The sequence below is a fragment of the Melitaea cinxia genome, chromosome 30, assembly GCF_905220565.1.
Source record: "Melitaea cinxia chromosome 30, ilMelCinx1.1, whole genome shotgun sequence".
NCBI classification, from domain to species: domain Eukaryota; kingdom Metazoa; phylum Arthropoda; class Insecta; order Lepidoptera; family Nymphalidae; genus Melitaea; species Melitaea cinxia.
This window is the reverse complement of record NC_059423.1, coordinates 6,662,579-6,685,358: the sequence shown is the minus strand read 5'-3', so window position 1 is coordinate 6,685,358 and position 22,780 is coordinate 6,662,579. Positions and strand designations below refer to the sequence as shown.

At 38.2% G+C, this 22,780-nt stretch overlaps 1 protein-coding gene across 1 annotated transcript in view; it reads left to right on the top strand.

The window, feature by feature from the left end:
- LOC123668135 (protein diaphanous) overlaps nucleotides 1-22,780 on the top strand; it is a 65,651-nt gene that overhangs the window by 27,969 nt on the left and 14,902 nt on the right. The window contains exons 6-20 of the mRNA XM_045601927.1: nucleotides 528-668; nucleotides 1,330-1,438; nucleotides 1,883-1,994; nucleotides 3,100-3,228; nucleotides 4,255-4,385; nucleotides 12,553-12,716; nucleotides 13,751-13,805; nucleotides 14,242-14,277; nucleotides 14,553-14,713; nucleotides 15,404-15,532; nucleotides 16,681-16,781; nucleotides 16,967-17,144; nucleotides 17,509-17,685; nucleotides 17,924-18,076; nucleotides 18,613-18,731. Coding sequence (XP_045457883.1) covers nucleotides 528-668; nucleotides 1,330-1,438; nucleotides 1,883-1,994; nucleotides 3,100-3,228; nucleotides 4,255-4,385; nucleotides 12,553-12,716; nucleotides 13,751-13,805; nucleotides 14,242-14,277; nucleotides 14,553-14,713; nucleotides 15,404-15,532; nucleotides 16,681-16,781; nucleotides 16,967-17,144; nucleotides 17,509-17,685; nucleotides 17,924-18,076; nucleotides 18,613-18,731 — 1,895 coding nt within the window. The remainder of the gene's footprint in view (nucleotides 1-527; nucleotides 669-1,329; nucleotides 1,439-1,882; nucleotides 1,995-3,099; nucleotides 3,229-4,254; nucleotides 4,386-12,552; nucleotides 12,717-13,750; nucleotides 13,806-14,241; nucleotides 14,278-14,552; nucleotides 14,714-15,403; nucleotides 15,533-16,680; nucleotides 16,782-16,966; nucleotides 17,145-17,508; nucleotides 17,686-17,923; nucleotides 18,077-18,612; nucleotides 18,732-22,780) is intronic.

The following is a 22,780-nucleotide window of genomic DNA, read 5'->3' as shown; positions in this document are numbered from 1 at the left end:
TGTTCCTGTTGGTGAGTAAGGTGACCAGAGCTCCTGGGGGAGAGGGATTGGGTCGGCAACGCGCTTGCGATGCTTCTGGTGTTGCAGGCGTCTATAAGCTACGGTAATCGCTTACCATCAGGTGAGCCGTACGCTTGTTTGCCGACCTAGTGACATAAAAAAAAAATATATTTATTTATTTATACTGTATTGCACAATACATTAAAGAATTTTACAAAAGGCGGGCTTAATGCTAAAAGCATTCTCTCCCAGCCAACCTAAGGACGTCCAAGAGCAGACTTTTATAGGTGTGCAAAATTTAGTATTAGTAAAAAAGCCTTCATTTTCCATGATGGTAAGCATCTACTAGTTTAAAATTGGATTTCCTGACTGACCATAACGACTATGAAATTTGGTATACAAATAGTCCATGAAAAAGTTCTGTAGGCTCCAGTCCTTACTCCTGCCTGACAATATCGGGGGCCTAGTTAGTACCCCGGAATACTTACTACTAGGACGTAATGAGTCATATTTTACGTATTTCCTAGGTCCTGGCAGCGATATGCCTGATCCCCAATGGCCACGAGAAGGTTCTGGAGGCGGTGACCATGGCGGGGGAGTCCAGTCGCCGGCCTCGCCTGCTACCCATCATCGAGGGTTTGGTAGCCAAGGCGCCGGAGAGTCTGAAGGTAGGTTTATGTTGTTATATATGTCAAAAATTTCCTGGGCAACCTAGTGCTTTTTGATTCAGCTGGTAACAGTCCACTGCTGGGATACCTAAACTTCTTTCTCCAAGTAAGAGGAGGATCAGAGCTTAATCCACAACGCTGCTTCACCGCGGGTTGGCAAATATGTCCCTACAAAAAGTAACGATCGCTATTAGGTGTATATGGTAATAATCGGAACCCACAGCTTAACACACTCCTCGAGGTAGGGTGTGGAGACCCACAAGGTCAGACACCAAGATCGAAAACAAATATATATCTATTCCGAGTGGGAATTAAACCTACAAGCCCCCTTGCTTAAACTAATTCACCAGAGCAGTTGTTTTTACTTTTTATAAATTAAATAAATAGATTTGATTAACTGTAATACGATTTTAAGTCTAAAATGGTGGTACAGAATTGGTTAAATTTATTGAATATTTTATCAATCTCTAAAATGATGTAAAAATATTTCTTATAAATTATTTGATAAAATATGCTGTGTAATTTATCTGGCTCGAAGGACCAAAAAATAATATCTTTTATGACTTTTATCTGACTTTTTTTAACATAGCTCCATTTTCTTCTAAAATACAAAATTTGTAATTAATAAAAATAACTAAAATTTTAAAATGAACCTCAACAGAACGGTTGCATGCAACTTATGAACGCGATCATCACTGAGCCGGAAGAGTTGGAGTTCAGGATGCATCTACGAAGCGAATTTATGAGGACGGGACTCTATGATCTAATAGGTAAAGTTTATTTGGATCATTGCAATAATCGAAGTATAACTTTTTAATATTTTACGGTCACTATGAAAACTTTCGATTCTACGGAACTTGACGCGATTATTATTTTGAAATTCCCGATATTTCGACGACATTGCAGACCCCATAGACGCCATCTTGATAGTATTTTGTGTTTGTCTACTAAAAGTATTCTATGGAGGTAGGACACAGTAGGATATATTGTGCTCAAAATATGAAGCAGCCCGACTGGGGAAGCACCTCGACCTTACAGAGGATCACAGCTAAATAATATAGCAGTATTATTCAAGTAGTGTTTGGGTAGGGTCGGCAACGTGTTTGCTTCGGGTGTTGTAGGCGTCTGTCGGCTACGGTAATCGCTTACCATCAGGTGAGCCGTACGCTTGTTTGCGAATTAGTCGTATAAAAAGAATCTGTGATGCTTTTCAGATGAGTTACGCGCCGGGGCTGAGGAGGGCGGTCGGTTGATCCAGATGAACGTCTTCGACACCCACGCCGCTGCCGACCAGGAGGAGTTCCTCGCTAAATTCGACGATGTCAGGTATGATCCAGATGAGCGTATTTTAGACCAACACAACTGAAGTAAAACTTCTGTACAATATGCCCGCACTGTGTCTTAGATATACGAAACCTAACTGACTATGAGAGAAAGAAAATGTGTGCTCACACCTCTCTCTACGTTCGCCTCGCCCGATCACACTTTTCGTAACGCTCTCGTCACGCATTCATCAGCTTACTCCCTAAGTCAAGCTTGCGTAAAGAAGTTTTACTACACATTTTTGAATATCATATCAAAAATTGACCGCTCCAGCGGGATTCGAACCCGCGTCTTCGACATACCGTGTCGACGCTCTAGCCAATTAAGCTATGGAACGATATACCCGCTAGAGCGAAACTTTTGATATGATGATTTTTACTTTCGGTTTAAGCGAACCGTGGCGCCGTCTATAGTGAGTTCTTTACAGAGACTCGTAACTATTCAAAGTTTCATATTACAATGAAAATCTTTGACAGGAGACGACACCATGCTATTTTTAATATGTACGATTTTTATTTTTGTGTTACCCACAATTAGGAATTCTAAACATTTTTGAATATCATATCAAAAATTGACCGCTCCAGCGGGATTCGAACCCGCGTCTTCGACATACCGTGTCGACGCTCTAGCCAATTAAGCTATGGAACGATATACCCGCTAGAGCGAAACTTTTGATATGATGATTTTTACTTTCGGTTTAAGCGAACCGTGGCGCCGTCTATAGTGAGTTCTTTACAGAGACTCGTAACTATTCAAAGTTTCATATTACAATGAAAATCTTTGACAGGAGACGACACCATGCTATTTTTAATATGTACGATTTTTATTTTTGTGTTACCCACAATTAGGAATTCTAAACATTTTTGAATATCATATCAAAAATTGACCGCTCCAGCGGGATTCGAACCCGCGTCAAGTTTTACTACAAAAAAAAAAACTATCTAAAAATTCAATATAATTATTATATACTATAAAACCCGCAGAGGCAGTGTGGTGGACTAAGTTATCCATCTCTGTTGTTATCTCTCTACATGGAGGACGAGGCCCAGGTCCAGCAGTGGGATGTTACAGGCTGAATTGTTATTTAATCGAATTGCAATAATTACAGAGTGGACTTCCACGATGTCAATGAATGCTTCGAGCTGGTCAAAAATCTTGTGGTCGAGACCCCAGCGGAGCCCTACCTGCTGTCCATACTGCAACACTTGATGTTCATAAGAGACGATGAGCTCATACGGTGAGGGAATTAATATTTTTAATTAATTGTTGTACGAACAGAAATTACACAAATATTTAAAATCAAAAGCACTTTCGATTCGTCATTTTACAAATTAAAATTTTAAGGTGTTTATTATTCTTGTAGAAGTAAAGCTACCACCGATTCGGAATGTAGATTCTGCAGAGAGGAATCGGCAAGAAACTCTGCAGTTACTCTTTTGAAAATAATATACAAACTGTGTTTTAGTACAATCTTGCATGAAATACAGCACCATTAAGTCCACACATCTCTGTCAACTATGTAATCCTGCACCGAAAAATACGCTATTAATATTGTCTTTGGAAACCAACAAAAGAAAGAAAAAGCATAAAAAATTGTGCATAGTTAACAAATAATTTGCTCGCAAACGAAACATAAAATCCGATTTCAAGTAATACAATGGTCGACGAAAAAAAAAAAAAATAGTCAAGTAAATTCAAATAGTAAAAATAGTTAAACTACTCATTATCAGATATAACTCGAAAAGTACTCGTCAGATTTCGATTAAGCTTTCAAATAAAATGATCATCAAAAATCGTTACACTCTGTGAAAAGTAATGAATGAGATAATGCACATAAAAATTACAGTCGATTTGAGACTTCTGTTTTTAAGTCTCAATAGTTCTCTTTCCCTCCGAGGGATCTCTTCAAGCACACCCAAAAAGGAATACAAATAGAATTCGAATAAGAACTACAATTATACAAAAAAAAAAACGAGTTTGCTTTAGACCATACGACTGAAATACAGCTTTCTATCTTCACTAACTTATATCCGACTCAATTTCCGTTCGCCTCGTCCGATCACACTTTTCGCAACGCTCTCGTCAAGCATTCAAGGATTCTCAGGGACTTTGGTCAAATTGAAAAATTCTTTTTGTGTTGGATAGACCATTTACCGAGGAAGGCTTATACAATAGGCTATATACAATTTCAATACGTTTTCTCCTCAAATTAAAGGGGGTTAAATCGCGGGGCACAGCTAATAATATATATTTTTTTTTCCAGGCCGGCGTATTACAAACTCATAGAAGAGTGTATAACGCAGATAGTTTTACATAAGAACGGTTATGATCCAGACTTCAGACTGACGCAGAGGTTCAATATCGACGTTCAGCCTCTGATCGATGGTTTGATAGGTAAGGAAATGTGTATTTTTGTATTATCTGTAGCAATATTATAAAGTTGAAGACTGTTTGTTTAAACGCTCTAATTTCAGGAATTATATACTCCTCCGAAACTGCTGGACTGATTTTTATGAAGTTTTGTGTGCATCGGGTAGGTCTGAAATTCGGCCAATATCTATTTTTCATACCCCTAAGTTATAAGGTGGGGGATTAAAGGGTTAATAACATATATTTGCAAAATAACGTTTGCGGGGTCAACTAGTAGGATATATACGAGTATTTGACAAGGGGAGGATGATTTTTCATATCTTCAAAATAAAAAATATAAATGCTAATCTGTAGGCTATTTTAAATCACGAAACTATTTGTTGTTTGGGGATACTTTGCGACTTGACACCCATCGTTAAGAAGGTATCTCATGTCACTTAATACTGTTTCGAGGTATTAAACGATAGTAATTGTGCAGCTGAGGGTCGGTTTCATCGCTTCGGAATAAAGTTATCCCTACAAACAAGTCATGATTAGGCTTTAACGGCAGGATGTAGATTGAATATGTCATTAGACTTTAAGACCTGTTTCTCCTCAGAACTACAAATAGTCAATTTAGTCACTTATCTGTGAATAGAAATATCTTATAATATAGAAAACAGGATTTTAACACGTTAAACGCCGCCTTGATTTTTTAGTTTCTGTGTTAGGGTCATGGGGTCACCAAGTATTCGACACACAATTTTTCCGTTGGTGCCGCGGGGATAACACATGACCGCGAGCCAGTCAACTTAAAAAATATGACTTAGAAAAATATGTCATATAGTGTAAGAAAAAATAAGTAAGATTTTTAAGAATGGATATGATAAAAAATATTTAATTATGGACTGTTACTCTAAACGAGTAGGGAAGCCCAACTGGTGTCCCCGATGGCGTTCAACGTGTTAAATCTTTTTCTCCGTTTGATATCATTATCCATCTTCTTAACTGTTGAAGTAGAATTTAATTTCTATATTTCCAAGTAATATTTTAGGCCATCATACTTATTACAGTATTAAGGCGTTCAAAAATACATTGGTACTAAAGTACCAAGCCCAGCAGTGGATAGGTGAAGTGAATGATGTAGGAATCAGTTATCCCTCATATACATGTACGTGCACGAAAGTTAACGCTAGCGCGATTTAATCGACAGCCAACGCCATCTAGTTAGCAAGCGACGATAACTTTACGATAGTACCGCCATGACGCCGACGTTGAATTTTTTATTTGATTGTGATGCCATCTAGTGACGGTTTTGTTAGACATTTTCTTTTTGATAGCTGCTGCCTATTGGTTTGAATTTTAAAATAATTGTGTTTGCTCGCAAACGAAAAAGAAAACCCGGCTTCAATTACATCAACAAGTAATTAAGATGAAATAAAATAAGCCTTTTATTTCAAGCATTAAATATTCGATATTGAGAATTTTTTTTTAATTCGATATTGAGAATTATTTTTTTTTTTTTTTTCTTATTTTTGCAAAACTAGTTACAGTTATGTAAAAAACCGACCAAGTGCAAGTCGGACTCGCGCACGAAGGGTTCCGTACCATTGAATAGGCAAAATATTTATAAAAAATTATTTTGTCTAAATATTTTTTATTTTAATTTTATTATTTAAGTAAACATACAATTAAGTTCTTTGTGAATATTTCAAGCGCCTACCTGTTGCCTTTATTGATATCAAACAAAAAAAAGTCACGCTTGTTGTATGGGAAAAATTATTAAATATTTATTTTACTTTGTTTTTACTATTTGTTGTTATAGCAGCAGCAGAAATACATAATTTGTGAAAATTTAAACTGTCTAGCTATCGCGGCTCTTAAGATACTGGTGACAGAGACGAACGAAGTCTTAGTAATAGGGTCCCGTTTTTACCCTTTGGGGTTCAATTTCAATTCAAAATTAATTTAAGTATTTTAATAATTTTAAAGTAAAGAATATTTTCTAATAAAAAATGTGCATAAACCCCTCAAGTTGTGAAGGCGAAGGCCTCCTCCAGAGAACTTCAGTGGTCTCGGTCCTTTGGCTTCTGTTTGCCTGTTACTATCACCTTTCTACCACCGAACCGCAAGGCATCGCATGAATCTGCACCGCTACGTGGTTGAAATGCCACGATCTCGCACTAAGCGCTTTGCTTCCTCGTTCCTAATACGCACCGCAAAAATTTGGAATGCCCTTCCGGCTTCCGTTTTTCCAACTAACTATAACTTGTGTATCTTTAAGTCAAGAGTGAATAGGCATCTTCTAGGCAAGCGCACGCTACCTAGGGCTGCATCTTCACTTACCATCAGGTGAGATCGCAGTCAAGCGCTAGTCTATATATTTAAAAAAAAAACTTGTGTGATATCGTCCACCCATCCGGTTATAAGTCTTCCTCTTTTCCGGGTACCCGCTGGACCTGGCCATGACGTCATATGTAGGTTCCAACTTATTTGCGGTATTTGTCTTTGAAGGGTTTCGGACTTTTTCTCCCATGGTGAACGGCCGGATTGATAGATGTGTTTTGTGTGTTGTTGTATGCCAGGGGTCACCAATTAGTTTCGCTCGGGGCCCGTTTGTATAAATGAAATGACCGTCGCGGTCCGCACATCATTTTTAGGTATTTTTTCAAATTTAAAATATTTTTTCAAATCAAAGGTATTTTTTTACACGTTAATGAAAAATAGGACATTTTTTCTGTTGCGGACTATGTCTGAAGTTTGAATTAAAATTGGTGCAAACTATTGGCACTAACTCCTGGAGATGTTCATCAGTAAGTCGAGATCGAAATTTATTCTTAACTAGCTGTGCTCGCGACTTCGTCCGCGTGGAACAGTGACTTTACATGTTCAACGTGATTCTTTAAATTGGCATAACTTTTTTTATTTATGAACCAATTGACAGGAAACAAACACTAAATGTTAAGCTAAGCTTGCCACAGTATATTAAAACCACATCTAAATCGGATTATGTATTTCTGAGATTAGCGTGCACAAACGCACAGACACAAAAATTCTTACAATCATTGTTTTGGGTGCTATTTGCGTTGATAAAGGTCCCAACAAATTTTTTTTTCAAATATCTTATATGTACAGACAGCGACCCGTTACATTTTTACCATACTATATTTCTTAATGAAGTCCATCTTCGACAATGCTGCTTCACAAATATATGTTGGAAACAAAGTAATAATTGTATTGGCTTTGTTTTGTTTTGGTACAGGTAGTGCCCTCTATTCTCTCTTTCAGGAACTTCTTGCACATATCAAATCGATTGGGGAGTATGGACGGTTACTCAAGTGTAGGTAGTACTACCCTTTTCTCCTAGATGGCATTAGTGTATAGTTAATCCGGAGTAATAATATTCTTCTTCTTCTTCTTGATTAATGGCTTTCAATAGTGCCAAATGAGCACAGATGATTTCGCCAATGTCACGTAGAATGGAGAATACACGAAGGAGATTGATCGATGCGGTCGAGGTTACAAATAATAATGCTGAATTCAATGACTCATTTCGTTATAGGTTACGTTGTCTGTATTTTCACTGTTTTTTTTTTTTTTTTTTTTTGCTTTGCGCTTTTTTTCCCTACTAGTGATCGCCCAGTGGTCGAAATTCGGCCTTAATTAAATTAAATTATAAGTTTGAACATTAACAAGGTTCTATTATCAAAGACTATACTTCTATAATATAATAAACGAAAGAGTATATATTGTACCTATATAGGCCGTGTGTCAAATACACGGTAGTGTGTGTAATGATTTTTTTTTTGCTATAATGTATTTTTTATCCTGAATTTGTCATTAAATTGAATTAGTCATTAAGACCTCACTTTTCTTTTCACAAAATTCCTAACAGGTATAGCAATTTTCTAATCAAATGATACCCAAGATGTTTCATCATCGTCATCGCTTCGGCCTATCGCAGTCCACTGCTGGACCATAGGCCTCCACAAATTCGCGCCAAAAATGGCGTAAACTCACGTGTTTTGCCCATAGTCATCACGATGGGCAGGCGGGTTGGTGACCGCAGGGCTGGCTTTGTCGCACCGAAGACGCTGCTGCCCGTCTTCGGCCTGTGTATTTCAAAGCCAGCAGTTGGATGGTTATCCCGCCACCGGTCGGCTTTTTAAGTTCTTATCATTAGGACCCATTTCTCCTCAATTAATAAACTACAAATTATACGCTGAGTTGCACGAAACAATATTTTAAAATTTAAGTGTTTATTAAACTAATTTAATCACAAGAACCGTGATTTTCTGTTGTACGAAACCTATAATCTTATTAAGCTAAAGTTATTTTAGTTTAACCAAAGACCTGTCTAACAGATGATTAACCCCGAATTTACGTTGTTGGAACGTAATTTTACCTCCGTTAGCGTCTAATTTGAGACTTTATTAAATTAAAATCTCAGTAGCAAATATCTTGTACTTGACTCGCGAAATGGGAAGATGGCGACGGCTGGCACATCTGTTTTTGACCAAAGCTTAACAATATTTTGTAATGGTGGCGCTTTGGTTACTGTAACAGTTTTATGATTGAATTGTATCTGAGTGAGAAGTGTATTGTTATTGACCTTTTTAAATACTTTTTTAATAATCGGAGCATATTATATATTGCATTGAATCGTAATTATTGCAAGTTTTGTTCAAAGTAGGTATCTATAATTATATTAATACGTGAAGCCGAAACTTTACACCTCTTTTTACGGAAATATCGCGGATGGAGGAGTATGAAATTTCGCACACTTATAGTTTATATAGAGAAGGACTGCAGTGTGCTAATACTTTTTTTTTAAAATTATACATAAAGTATACATTAAATTGATTAAAAAAAAAATACACACTACCATGTATTTGACACACACGTGCATATGTATACTAATATTATAAAGCTAGAGTTTGTTTGGTTGTTTGTTTGTTTGTTTGTTTGTTTGTTTGTTTGTTTCTTAGTTTGAACGCACTAATCTCAGGGACTACTGGTCTGATTTGAAAAATTCTTTCAGTGTTAGATGGCCCCTTTATCGGGGAAGGCTATAGGCTATATATCATCATGATAATATCAATAGGAGCGGAATACTAATCAAGAATGTTGCAAGTAATTATTTAACGCGGACGAAGCCGCGGGCAGTAGCTTGTATATTATATACTTTACTCTTTTGTTTATTGTTAAAGTCTGACGTGAAATTGAGAATAAATTATAGATTAATATTGTTTGTCTACACTGAATGTCAAATATTACCATAATAAATTCATTAAAACCTTAATAATGTTCAAATTTATAATTTAAATTAATTATAGCCGAATTTCGACCACTACAAAAAAACAAAAAAAAAAAAAACAAAAAACGAAAAAAGCCAAAAAACTTTTTTCGACTTCGACAGTTCTGTTGTTTGACTTTTTTACTTGCGTAACTATACGTAGTAATTAAAAATTAGCTAATAACGTCTATAAGGTAGATCTCATTTTTCTGATTATATTATTATTCTGTGGTGTCATTTAGTTAGCAAAAACGTCTATAATAAAAAATATCGTTCATTTCATTCATTCAGATTAAACAATTTTAAACTTTACTAATCTGCGTTCAGATTAAGTATTTTTTTATGAAGCAACACTTAATCATTTAAATGGAAAGAAAGTAATTATGAACAATAGCTTTAAATTTAATGATGAGATTACCTAATCTTAGATTAATTTCTACTTAGCTTACGGAAAATTAGCGAGGGTTTTGTGCAACTCAGCGGTCTCTTATCTGCGAATAGAAATTAGAATTAATATTTATCTCAAATACATATTGAGAAAAGGTATTAAAAATATTTTCTCCATTGGATACAATATCTTTCAAATAGCGTTATTCACAACTATTGACACTGCAAATTTATAATAAATATTTTAGTGCTATGAAGTAGCGTTGGGCGTTATTTAACGTAATCGGTTTCAGAAACTAGTTACGAAGCTAATAACCATGTACGTAGTTTCGCCGATACGAATGTAACGATTATTTTACGTACGCAGTTTTTTTGCGTACGCAGTTTTATCAAAAACTGGACACAACGACCGGCGCATAAGCGTTTTACCTAATAACGTAACATGTTACTAATATTTCATTACAATACGCAGATACGCTTACGCGTAGGCTAAAAAGAGATGGCTATAAGTACTATAGATGCATCTTTTTTTTCGAATATGCTCATGGGATTTTGTACGCAATTGACTATGAGCTTAAGTTTATTTTAATACGCACCGTTTTTTTAAAGAAATTTTAATTTCGGTCGTGTTTCTTTTTAAATATTTTCGAATTTACTATTTATTATTACGACAGTTGACGAGTGATTAATTATTAACGATTAATGTTATTGTCTCGTGTTGAAGTATATACTAAAAAGTGTGGGTTTTTTGTCGTATTTTTAATTATATGTATGTATGTATTTCGAAAAATAATTAAAAACTGTACATAAAATCAAATGAACTTCTAAATACGCCTACATCGATTATTATGTCTATACAAAAATCAAAAAAGTAATTTAAATAACATGTTTTGCAGCCAGTCGTAAGCCTGGATAAAATATGAAGGGAAGTTAATTTAATTACATTATCCATCAATATTAACGTACTTAAATAACATATAACTACTTCATAACATAATACAAACAAAAGTAATATAACGTCGCCGTCCCGTACTGATGCTCTATACAGAAATACTAGTTACGAAAAATAAGCAGTTTCGAAACTAGTTACGCGTATCCACGAAACTACGTATAACCGATTACACATAAAAGACGTTACGACCCACGACTACTATGAAGTGAGCCATAGTACTTATTCATGTACTCTGGCGTTCAAAAATTCATGTATCGTATGGTACAAAAGTACCAAGCGGACCAAAACCATTAGGGGATCGGCGGTAACTTGCTTTGTGGACAACATCGCTCGTATAGATATCCGTACGAAAAATAACGCTAGCGCGATTTAATCGACAACCAACTCCATCTAGTAGCAAGCGACGATAACTTTACGATAGTACCGCCACGACGTCGTCGTTGAACTAATTCGTATTTTGACTGTCACGCCATCTAGTGACGCTTTTGTTAGACATTCTAATTTTGACACTTGCCTATTGTTTTCAATTTTAAAGTAGCTAATTGTCTTTTCTCGCAAAAGAAAAAAAAAACCCGACTTCAATTACATCGACAAATAATCACAGCAGCGGTCAAATTACTGACTGTTGCGCTGGCGGTCGCGGGTTCGATCCCCGCTTACGACAAATATTTGTATTGGCCATATAGATGTTTGTCGTGGTCTGGGCGTTTGTGCTTGTGTATTGTGTGTGTCTACGGACCCCCAACACAGGAGAAAATTCTACTGGTGGCCGTTGAGTGTGAAGCATTTATTTAATACAACATAAATAGGTGAAAAAATAGTCGAGTAAATACCATTATAAGATATAACTTAAAGAGTACTTGTTCGATCTCAATTAAAATAAGTATCGTGACTTAATTTTCCAAAATTTAATCATATTATACCCGTATTTAAAGATAATATTATGAAAATTTCAATTTAATTTACAAAAATAAAATACAGTACACACGATTTTGTTAAAAGCTCGTAAAAACATTAAACGGTATCTAAGCACATGCACACGAGTAATGTATGGTCGTAGTTGTAGCTTTGATAGCAAAAATGCACCATGACATTAAAAATAATAAAACGCAAAAAGTACTAAATCGAAAAAAAAAATGAACCGAGAACTTCCTTTTAACCGACTTTTAAAAAAGAAGGAGTTCTCAATTCCATTGTGTTTTTTTTATCCAAAGGTGGTGCGTGTTATGTTATCCCATTTAAATTTAATTGAGATTTTACAACTACTGTTCGAATTATATCTTATGATGGGTATTTACTGGACTATTTTTTTGGTCTACGTAACTGAAAATGCTATTTTTTTTCGTTTTCGCCCAAACAATTAAACAGTGTACAAAAAAGTGCTTTAGACCACACGACTGAAGTAAAACTTCCTTAACTCGATCTAACTTACATCTCCCTATCGACTTCCGTTCGCCTCGCCTTAATACACTTTTCGTAACGCTCACGCATCGACCGGCTTCACTCCCCGAGTCGAGCGTAAAGAAGTAAAAGTTGAACTCGGAGTACTATCATCACTATTACCGTTCCGTGGGTAGAGAAGTCCCGCGCCGAGGAAGAACGCAAGGTGGAGGAGCTGAAGGCCAAGCTGGAGGCGGCCACCGCGGCGCGCCAGGAGGCCGAGGCGCGCGCCGCCGGCCTGGAGCTGCGCCTGCGCGGTGGATCCGGGGCGTCTGGGGCGTCCGGGGCGCCCGGGGCCAAGGTCTGCCTTGTCTTTTTTTTTTTTTTTTTTTATTTAAATTTTAACATCCATAGGCTCTTGAGTGCCCATGCCTTTTTTTATTTAAATTTTAATTTTCAAGTATTGAGGCGTATTATTTTCAACATTGCAGTGTTCATAGTGAGTCCAAAACCGACCGTGAGAGATATATATAATTATAATTATCTGCCTTGTCTTAGTGGAGCCGGGAGCTTCGGCCTCGGCCCCACCCACCTTTTTTTTCTGGGGAACATCCATCATGGGTACCCTCCAGCGCGGGGGCGCCAGAGGGTTATGTCAGACTCCTACTGACTAAAAACCACCACGTGTGAGCAGTCGTCCGCCTGGGTGGAGCGAGATGGGGTCGCGCTAGCATTCGCCACGTCGCCCAGGCCCCACCCATCTACGTGAGCCCGTCGACCCCGTCCGACAGTAACAGACTGTATGTCGACTGTAGACGACCGCTCCGGTGTAACGATGTAACGGTAAACACTGACGGTCGCGGGTTCGATTCCCGCTCGTAGTGGATATTTGTGTTTATACAAATATTTATTTTCGGTCCGGTCGTCAGTCCTCGTGGGTCTTCCCACCGTGCCTCGGGGAGCGCGAGCTTTAGTTCGTAATTTGTAGCATGCGATGTTGAAGTTAATACGCCTCAACGATTTGAAAATTAAAATGTAAATAAAAAAGGCATGGGCACTTAAGAGCCTATGGATGTTAAAACTTATATAAAAAAAGCAGCGTGGTGGGTTAAGCACTGAACCTTCTCCTACATGAAGAAAGAGGCCTATACTCAGCATAGCGATATTACAGGCTGAAGCGTAGACTGTGTGTCAGTGTGTCGCGCTGGCCGTCGTGGGTTCGATCCCCGCAAGTGGTGTACACTTGTATCAGATGTTTGTCGTAGTCTGGGCGTTTGTACTTGTGTATCTCGTTTCCGGCCCCCTAAAACATAGGTAAATCCTAATGGCCCAACAACGGCCCGATTGTGATATTTTTATTGTATTTAATTTTAAAAATAAAATATTGTTTTATAGGCGATTGGCAGCCCTGGAGGGCCGCCACCGCCACCGCCCCCGCCAATGCCCGGAGGTAAGGCATTTACGAATTATAACAATTTTCACTATACAAAATGCATGTAAAATCACTATCGGCTATTGTAGCTTTTCCACAACTCGTAAAGTTTATAATCGTTAAGAAAATAGTGACTCATTGTTGTCACTAAGCCACGCCCCTTGAACAATTGAATAGTTGTAAATTAGAACGTCTGTCTGAATGAATTATTTCAACTGTCCAACTCGAACACGGCATTTTAAATGATATTTTAAAATATATTAATATATTTTCTTAACGATTTTTTTTATGAAATTTTTCTTGAATTTACAATAAAAGGAAAATAATAATTATTTAACTTGAACGAATCCTAAAGTGTATTATTTTGTTTTTCTTAATAACCTTGAATATGAAGACAGTTTAGTATGGATATCATTATAAACATGTGCACTAATATCTGGGTGTGTGTTTCCAGGAGGACCGCCACCCCCACCCCCGCCCCCCATGCCAGGTAAATTGTTATTAATTTATTAAGAGACCAACGTAATACAATTATTATCAATATAAAAACTTACTTAACATGCAAGTAGAGAAAGAAAATAAACTTTTTTATCGATCATACAAAAAAGGCCATTTATAAAAATGAACAAGTATAAGGTACTAATAGCACAAACGTAAAGGTTACAATAAAAAAAGGGATAGGAAACAAAGGTAGCAAAGGCCAACTAGGTCACTGTCATCATTATTTTGTCAATTTGTTTAATATAAAGTTATTAACCTTCTCAGGCGCCGGACCTCCTCCCCCTCCACCGCCTCCCCTCCCCGGAGCGGGCGGTGCTCCCCCACCGCCGCCACTACCCGGCGCCGGTCCCCCACCACCCCCCATGATGGGCATGGGACCCCGACCACCTCCACCGCCGGGCATGGGACCCCCAATGCCGAGAATGGTAAGGATTATTGTAGACAGCCTAAATAAGTCCGGAAATGTAATAATAACAAGTACTTACTCAATTTGAAAAACAATTGTTATCAAGCATAAATAGAATTACTTGAATTTACCAGTAGTAAATGAGAACATCGTCAATGTGAGTAGTCAAAAAAGTAGTCAATTAGGAACACGTTATTAGAGTTAACTCAAAACCTACTCGTCAGACTTCTCTCAAATTTAAATGGGACGACACGAAATGCGCTATGATTCGATTGAATAAAGAATCATCATAATCGGTTCACCCAATAATAACTTAAAGGGGACAATCGAATTAAGAACCTCCTTTTTTTGATATTCGGTTTATAAATTTTGAATGGAACTGAATCAGCCCTACAGCTGACCAAAGTGTTTTGTCCATAAGGAAGAATGTTTAAAGCTTAATCCACCATGCTGCTTCATTGCGGATTGGCGAATGTATTCTTGCCAGGCTACAAGTGAGAAATGCTGTTAAATGTAAGTGATAGCAACCGGGACCATGGCTTTACACCCAAACCTGAAACAAATATTTGTACAAAGAAATACAAATCTTGTCCATAATACTCGTCAAAGCGTTTGTAATAGTGTTATGTATTTCCGAATTACATAGGATTTGGTAGTTGAGTGTGAGACTAAAGAAAAAAAATTAATAAAATTTTCTGCAACCCACTAGCCCCAACCAGACGTATTGCCTTACGGGCTCAAACCTAAGAAAAAGTGGGAGATTGAGGGGCCACTCAAGAGAGCCAATTGGAAGACCATCGTGCCACAGAAAATGTCCGAAAAAGCATTCTGGGTTAAGGTCAGTATATCAACTTAAAATAAAATATGCTGTTCAAAATCTGGAGCAGCCTGACTGGGGAAGTACCTCGACCTTACAGAAGATCACAGCTAAGTAATACTGCTTTCAAGCAGTGTTGTGCTTCTGTGGTAAGGCGGAGACCTCCTGGGGAACTCTATTCATCATTCGATTCATCCATTATCAAAAGCTTTCGCATATATAACTAGCTGCTACGACAGCTATCTTGCGAAGTGTTAAACGTGAAGCTTATGTAATTAGAAAACATTAGAAAACAATAAGCTTATGTAATCTTTATTTGTGTGAAATTTTCTAAGCTTCTGCACAATTTTTCTAATTTTTCATTCTATAAGAAACTACAACAAAAGTATCAGAAAGCCTTAAAAATATATTTGACTAGTATTGAAAATTATTTGTATTTCATTCAATCATTAATTAAAGTCATTTATTACTAAAGTGCTAACTGAATTAGTAGTTCTTTTCCTTATATTGTAAATTTTCTAACCGCTGCTAATCTGTCGTGTACTATACCCAAAGGTATTTCTTTGTATTTCCACTCATTACTCTGTGTTGAAGCATCAAGCTTAATTTAAGTTGAAGTGATTTATATGACTATAGACTGAGTGTGACTTGACTTTGTAGTGGCCATGCTTTCTATGTTTATTTTTTATAGGGTGCTTTAGATCACACGATTGAAAAAAAAACCTTCTGCCTAATAGGCCAGCACTGATCTGATCTGGCGAATATTAGCATTGCTGCAGTAACATCACCAAATCTTTAATAATAATAATAATAATATTTTTATTATTATTATTATTAAAGATTAAGAGAATAATAATAATAAAAATAATAATTGTTTATTTGCAAGAACATGGTGTTGAAGTTGTACAGGATTAACATTAGTATAGTCCAAACATGTTCTACCTTACGGTGTGCAAATATTAAATATTAATGTGATTATTATACAATATTTTTAGTATTAACTCTAGATTATTTATCTTTAATTTGTTAACTTAGTGATATCCATATTTTTAAAACACTGTATGCACAATCTGTATGTATTTCTTCTTTATTATTAGTGCATAGTTATCATAACAATGAAATTGCTTAGAAAATAGCCCAATTAATGTATATATACATTATGATACCAGGTACAAGAAGACAAACTGGCGTCTCCAGATATTCTATCAGGTCTCGCCCAGAAGTTTTCCAGCAAGCCCGTCGCTAAGAAGAACGAAGATGCCGTGGATAAGTGAGTTTTAAGCCTAATTTTTATACCGCTATAGGGATGAACAAGCCGGTCCAATGGTTGTAAGCGGTTACCTATAGACGCCTGCATCACTGGAAATATCGCAAGCAATCTGGTTTTGGAAAACACGGAATTGCATCGGACTTTAGTAAACCTATTTTTCTAATCACCTAATCTCTATCTCCTAGAGTCCACACCCTCAAGAAAGCGAAAGACCTGAAGGTCCTGGACAGCAAGGCTGCTCAGAACCTCTCGATACTCCTCGGAGGCTCCCTGAAGCACATGTCCTATGACCACATCAGGACTTGTATCCTGAGGTGTGACACCACCGTGCTTACTGCTGATGTACTGGATCTACTTATACAGGTGAAGGTTTTTATTAATACTTTTAGACAAACAAGCGTACGGCTCACCGGATAGTAAGCGATTACCGTAGCCTATAGACGTATGGAATACCAAAAGCGAACGCGTTGCCGACCCTATCCCCAATGCCCACCAGGAGCTCTGGTCACCTTACTTATCACAGAAACACAACACTGCTTGAAAGCAGTATTATTTAGCTGTGAGTTTCTGTAATGTCAAGGTACTTCCCCAGATTTCGAGCAAAATATTTTGTCACTATGAATACTGGATTCTACGGGACTCTGCAGTAAGTCTGCTTAGAATCCAAAAATATTTCCTGTTGTGCCGGACCTCAATTAAAGTATAATTATTTTTTATTTATTTCCAGTACCTTCCCCCTGCAGACCAGCTCAAAAAACTGATGGAGCTGAAGTGCAAGAGTGAAGATCTAACGGAAGCTGAGCTGTTCTCTGCCACTGTGGCCGATATCAAGAGGCTAGGGCCGCGGCTCCGGAGTCTGGCCTTCAGGGAACACTACGCCGAGATCGTATCCGAGCTCAAACCGGTAGGGGCTTAGACCACACGACTGAAGTAAAACTTTTTTAGCCTTTCAACTTCCGTTCACACTTTTCGTAAAGCGTGCGTTCGTGCGTGCGTGCGTGCGTGCGTGCGTTTGTACGTGCGTGCGTGCGTGCGTGCGTGTATGTGTGTGTGGGTATGCATGCATGACGGCGTGCGAGGAGATGCGCGTGTGTGTACATTTGTCATGACATAAGCAGTAAAAAGGCGCGTGTGTGTGTCAGGACATAGTGTCGGGCACGGCGGCGTGCGAGGAGGTCCGCGCCAGCCGCAAGTTCGCCAACATCCTGGAGCTGCTGCTGCTGCTGGGCAACTACATGAACACGGGCTCCAACAACGCCGGCGCCTTCGGGTTCGAGATCAGCTTCCTCACCAAGGTAACCCTAACTACCTCTATTACGACGCGTTGGCGCAACGGTCGCAGCACTGGTTTGTGGCTGTTGCGGTGGCGGTTGCGGGTTCAATCCCCACACGTGACAAACATTTGTATTGACCGTACAGATGCTTGCCGTGGTCTGGACGTTTGTGCTTGTATATCTGTGTATCATGTTTCTGGACCCCCGACACAGGAGTGAATCCTTGTGGGAGCCGTTGCGTGTGAGACGTTTATTTATATATATTATGTGTTATATGTATTATGTTTTGACCAGAAGATAGGTAGTAAACTGTACCATAGCCTGCAACACCTGGACCCCACCCCTGACCCTGTCCAAGTAACTCACTACATTACACAGGAAACGCGACACTGTTCTCAAGCAGCATTATTTATTTGTGACATTCGAAGACAAATTGCTATCAAGAAAAACTTAAAAAAAATTAAAAATATATTATTAGAATCCGTCCAGCCGTTCCCAAGTTTTGAACTAAACAAACCGTTTTATCATTATTAACAATATTCTTTAATTCGAAACAGTTAACATCAACGAAAGACCTAGAGAATAAGCAGACCCTGCTTCACTACCTGGTGGACACCATCGAGAGCAAGTTCCCAGATGTGCTGACCTTCGCTGAGGAGATGCCTCACATCGACAGGTAACATAGCCTATATGATTTAATATCAGTGTTAAATAAAGGTAATTTTGTTTGTTCTGAAAAAACAACATAGCCTATAAAAATAGAATGTTAAATAAAGGTCATTTTGTTTGTTCTGAAAAAAAGCGGCTTCAATTTACAAGTACATCAACCACATGACAAGCATCAGCTTTCAAATAAAACAAGGGAATCATCAAAATCAGTACAGCCAGTATAAACTTTTGAAGTAACCTGTATGAATAAAAAAAAAAACTCGCTTCAGTCTGTAATATCCCACTGCTGGGCATAGGCCTCTTTTCCCATGTAGGAGAAGGAGGACTTGATCTAGCACGCTGCTCCAATGCGGTTGTGCGGATTAACGTGCTCACCGAGGCACGGTGGGGAGTCCCACAAGGAATGCACAAACACCCAGACCACGGTAAACACCTGTATGGCTAATACAAATGCCTGTCATGTGCGGGGATCGAACCTGCAACCGCCACACAGTGTGTCGAGTAGAACAAGCTAGGTGGACAAAATTATTTTTCGCCACTTTTGTGTAGTACTGCCTTGATATATTAATATAATGACTGTTTCGGAGTGATGATATATTAAAAACAAAAAAAAAGACGAAAATATAAAAATATATATTTTATTATTTTTCCCTTATCTAAATCTTAAAAACTAATGGCAACATACACTAAAATAATCTTAGCTGACCTTAAATACTCTTATGATTAAAATATATACAAAAAGAAGAAACTTAAATATATATTTATATAAACATTATAATGTATATATACATTGAAAAATAGATGTAGTCTTTCGACTGAATTGGAAGTTCCTTTTCTATATTTGCAGGGCGCGGGCGTAGGTTATACTCACACTCTTTACAATACTATGTAGGTAGTACTTAAAATGATTATAACAAAATTGTAATGCGATCCGATCCAATCTATCGTGTGGCATAGGGAGTAACTCAGAGCAGTGCCTAGGACTTGCGACCCAGGTGTAGGTTTAAGGAGATCTCCTTTGAGATGCGCATCAACGCTCACCTTCACTGCTCGAGTTATCCGCCATAACAATTAATTCGTATGCACAAATTAATTAGCGAATGAGTCTAGGTTAAGCTACTAGCAGGATACAACAAATGTATCGTGCCAAGCCAGAGCCAAGACTGCCTTAGCCGAGGTGACACCGTTCGTTTTATACATGTCAGAACAATTCGAGTAATATAATAAATGAGGGTAGGTGACTATCGAACGATGTGCTAGGTGGCGCGATCGTTGCATCTGTTGTTTAATAATTCCTTTCTAATTGCGTAAGACAGCGCTATTGCTGACACGGCCAACCCTGACAATCGCACGACCTCGTGCGTCCATGTTGTGCATCCGCCAACTCGGCGTTACTACTCCCGACCTTATACAACAGTAACGGGTAACATTTATAACTGTTCGGCTATTCCTGACCAAAACGCTGAGACTGTAATGCACTAGTGGGTCGGGCGTACTGGGCCCCTTCATCCCTTCCTAACATAGCATGGCCCGGGCGTACGTGGCCCCTTCAACCAGCTTACTAACCGTGGGTCGGGCGTGCTAGGCCCCTTCATCCCTTCCTAACATAACGTGCCCCGGGCGTACGTGGCCCCTTTAACCAACAGAACGACCGAAAAGAACTAAAATACCGATGTACCCACTAATAAAAGAAAATAAAATGATGATCGATGTACCCACTAATCACCACCAAATATTACAACTAACTTGCACACTCGCTAAAAACAGATGTATCGTCAGGAGGTGGGCCTATAACTTCAGCTATTTTCTGAAATAGCTTCCATACCGGAAGCGAAGAGAGACATTTCTTCGTTCAATGTAACTAACTGAAAGTTAGTTAAAGTTTGAAAGTGGGGGTGGATCTTATCCCACTTCTGATGTAGTCTTTCGACTGAATTGGAAGTTCCTTTTCTATATTTGCAGGGCGCGGGCGTAGGTTATACTCACACTCTTTACAATACTATGTAGGTAGTACTTAAAATGATTATAACAAAATTGTAATGCGATCCGATCCAATCTATCGTGTGGCATAGGGAGTAACTCAGAGCAGTGCCTAGGACTTGCGACCCAGGTGTAGGTTTAAGGAGATCTCCTTTGAGATGCGCATCAACGCTCACCTTCACTGCTCGAGTTATCCGCCATAACAATTAATTCGTATGCACAAATTAATTAGCGAATGAGTCTAGGTTAAGCTACTAGCAGGATACAACAAATGTATCGTGCCAAGCCAGAGCCAAGACTGCCTTAGCCGAGGTGACACCGTTCGTTTTATACATGTCAGAACAATTCGAGTAATATAATAAATGAGGGTAGGTGACTATCGAACGATGTGCTAGGTGGCGCGATCGTTGCATCTGTTGTTTAATAATTCCTTTCTAATTGCGTAAGACAGCGCTATTGCTGACATAGATATAAAAATTAAAAAAAAAGGTACAAATTATAATAAATTTATTTACAAATATAAAAATTAATCGGAATCTTCAGAGGAATCCTCTAATAAATAATCATCCTCATTTGACGTTAATGAGGCAGACCTAGTCCGTGGCTTAGAAGTGCTGGGAGATACTAAAAGTTTTAATACCTCAGGACATAACTTATTTGATTTCTTTTTAGGAATCTCTCGGAGGCTATTAATCAAAGGGTCAGATGTTATTATCAACATGTTCAATAGGTCTCTATTCGTGGAAATACGTGACCGTTTCCTGGTATGATGTTCCCGAAACCTACGGAAATCTTTGTTCCGTGCTTCCTGGGCTTCTTCTGATAGCTGCCCAATTGGAAGCAAAGCAGCTTTAATAACCTCAGTACTGTGGATCAGTATCTTGTGTACTGTGGCCGGCATATTGTACCAAGAATAGAGACTGAGATACAGCCTTCTGGTTTCTAGACAATAATTGTTGAACTCAACTAAATTTATCTCGAAACCAGAAGACAATGTCCTCAAAAGAACATCAAAATGTTTGATGATATTAACATCTAATCCCGTGATCTGAGCACTCAACTCGGGATTCCCAAAAAACCGACGAGCTGTGTTTCCATCATTCGTGGACCCGAATCCTGGCTTTGTTTTGTCTACAATTAGTCCCATTTCACTTTTAAATTTACGTTTTATATCTTCTGAGCGCAACTTCACACTAGTCTTATCTTCGTTGCTTCTAGCTTGCCATTTTTTTATATCGAGCTTATAACTTATGTGCAGCAAGCATTCGAAACAACGAATCCAAGCATGAAGTGTTGACAAACCAAAGCCAAAATGTTCTTGTTTGCTGTCAAAATTCCTGTTATCGTCATTCATCATTTTTGGTGTAGCACCACATATGTAACATTTTTGTGACGAATGTGTTTCAGTCAAGGCATTACATACCTTCCCATCCGTCATTGTCAACAAAAGTTCATGCTTAACAGAGATTTGAGAATCAGCAAAGTTAATGACTGTAGGAAACAGATGGTCAATGTCTCCTAACAGTACGTTGGTTTCTCTTACAGTTAATTCAGTCGTCTCCTTAGCGAATATGAATTTAATTGGGCGACAATAGATGGTGGATGATGGCCGAGGATTTTGCCAAATAATATTGTGACCATCATGCAATCTAAGGGGCACTAATGAAAAAACAAATAGAAATTCGTCAGTATCTTCGTCGTTCTCAAATCTCTGTTTGTAGGTACTATGACCAGAACTTCCATCACCTCCCCATTTGCTCACAAGTGTAAATGACGAATTAGTTGGGAGCACACTGTTTATGACTTCACTCTGAGCTTCTATTAAGCGCTGAACAGTTTTATTTAATAATGCTTGTATATTAATTTCAGCACGAGTTTCTGTCACAACAATGTGCTCCTCTGGAGGATAACAGGCTTGTTTTGACTTACGTAAACTATAGTATGATGGAAACACATGATGTCCTGCCTTCATAGACCACTTCCTTGTCTGCTTATATGAATGTGTTGTTGATTTAGCATCAATATAGTAGGCTAACGCCTCATTGCAACTCAACTTTCTTGACTCCACTGGTTTGC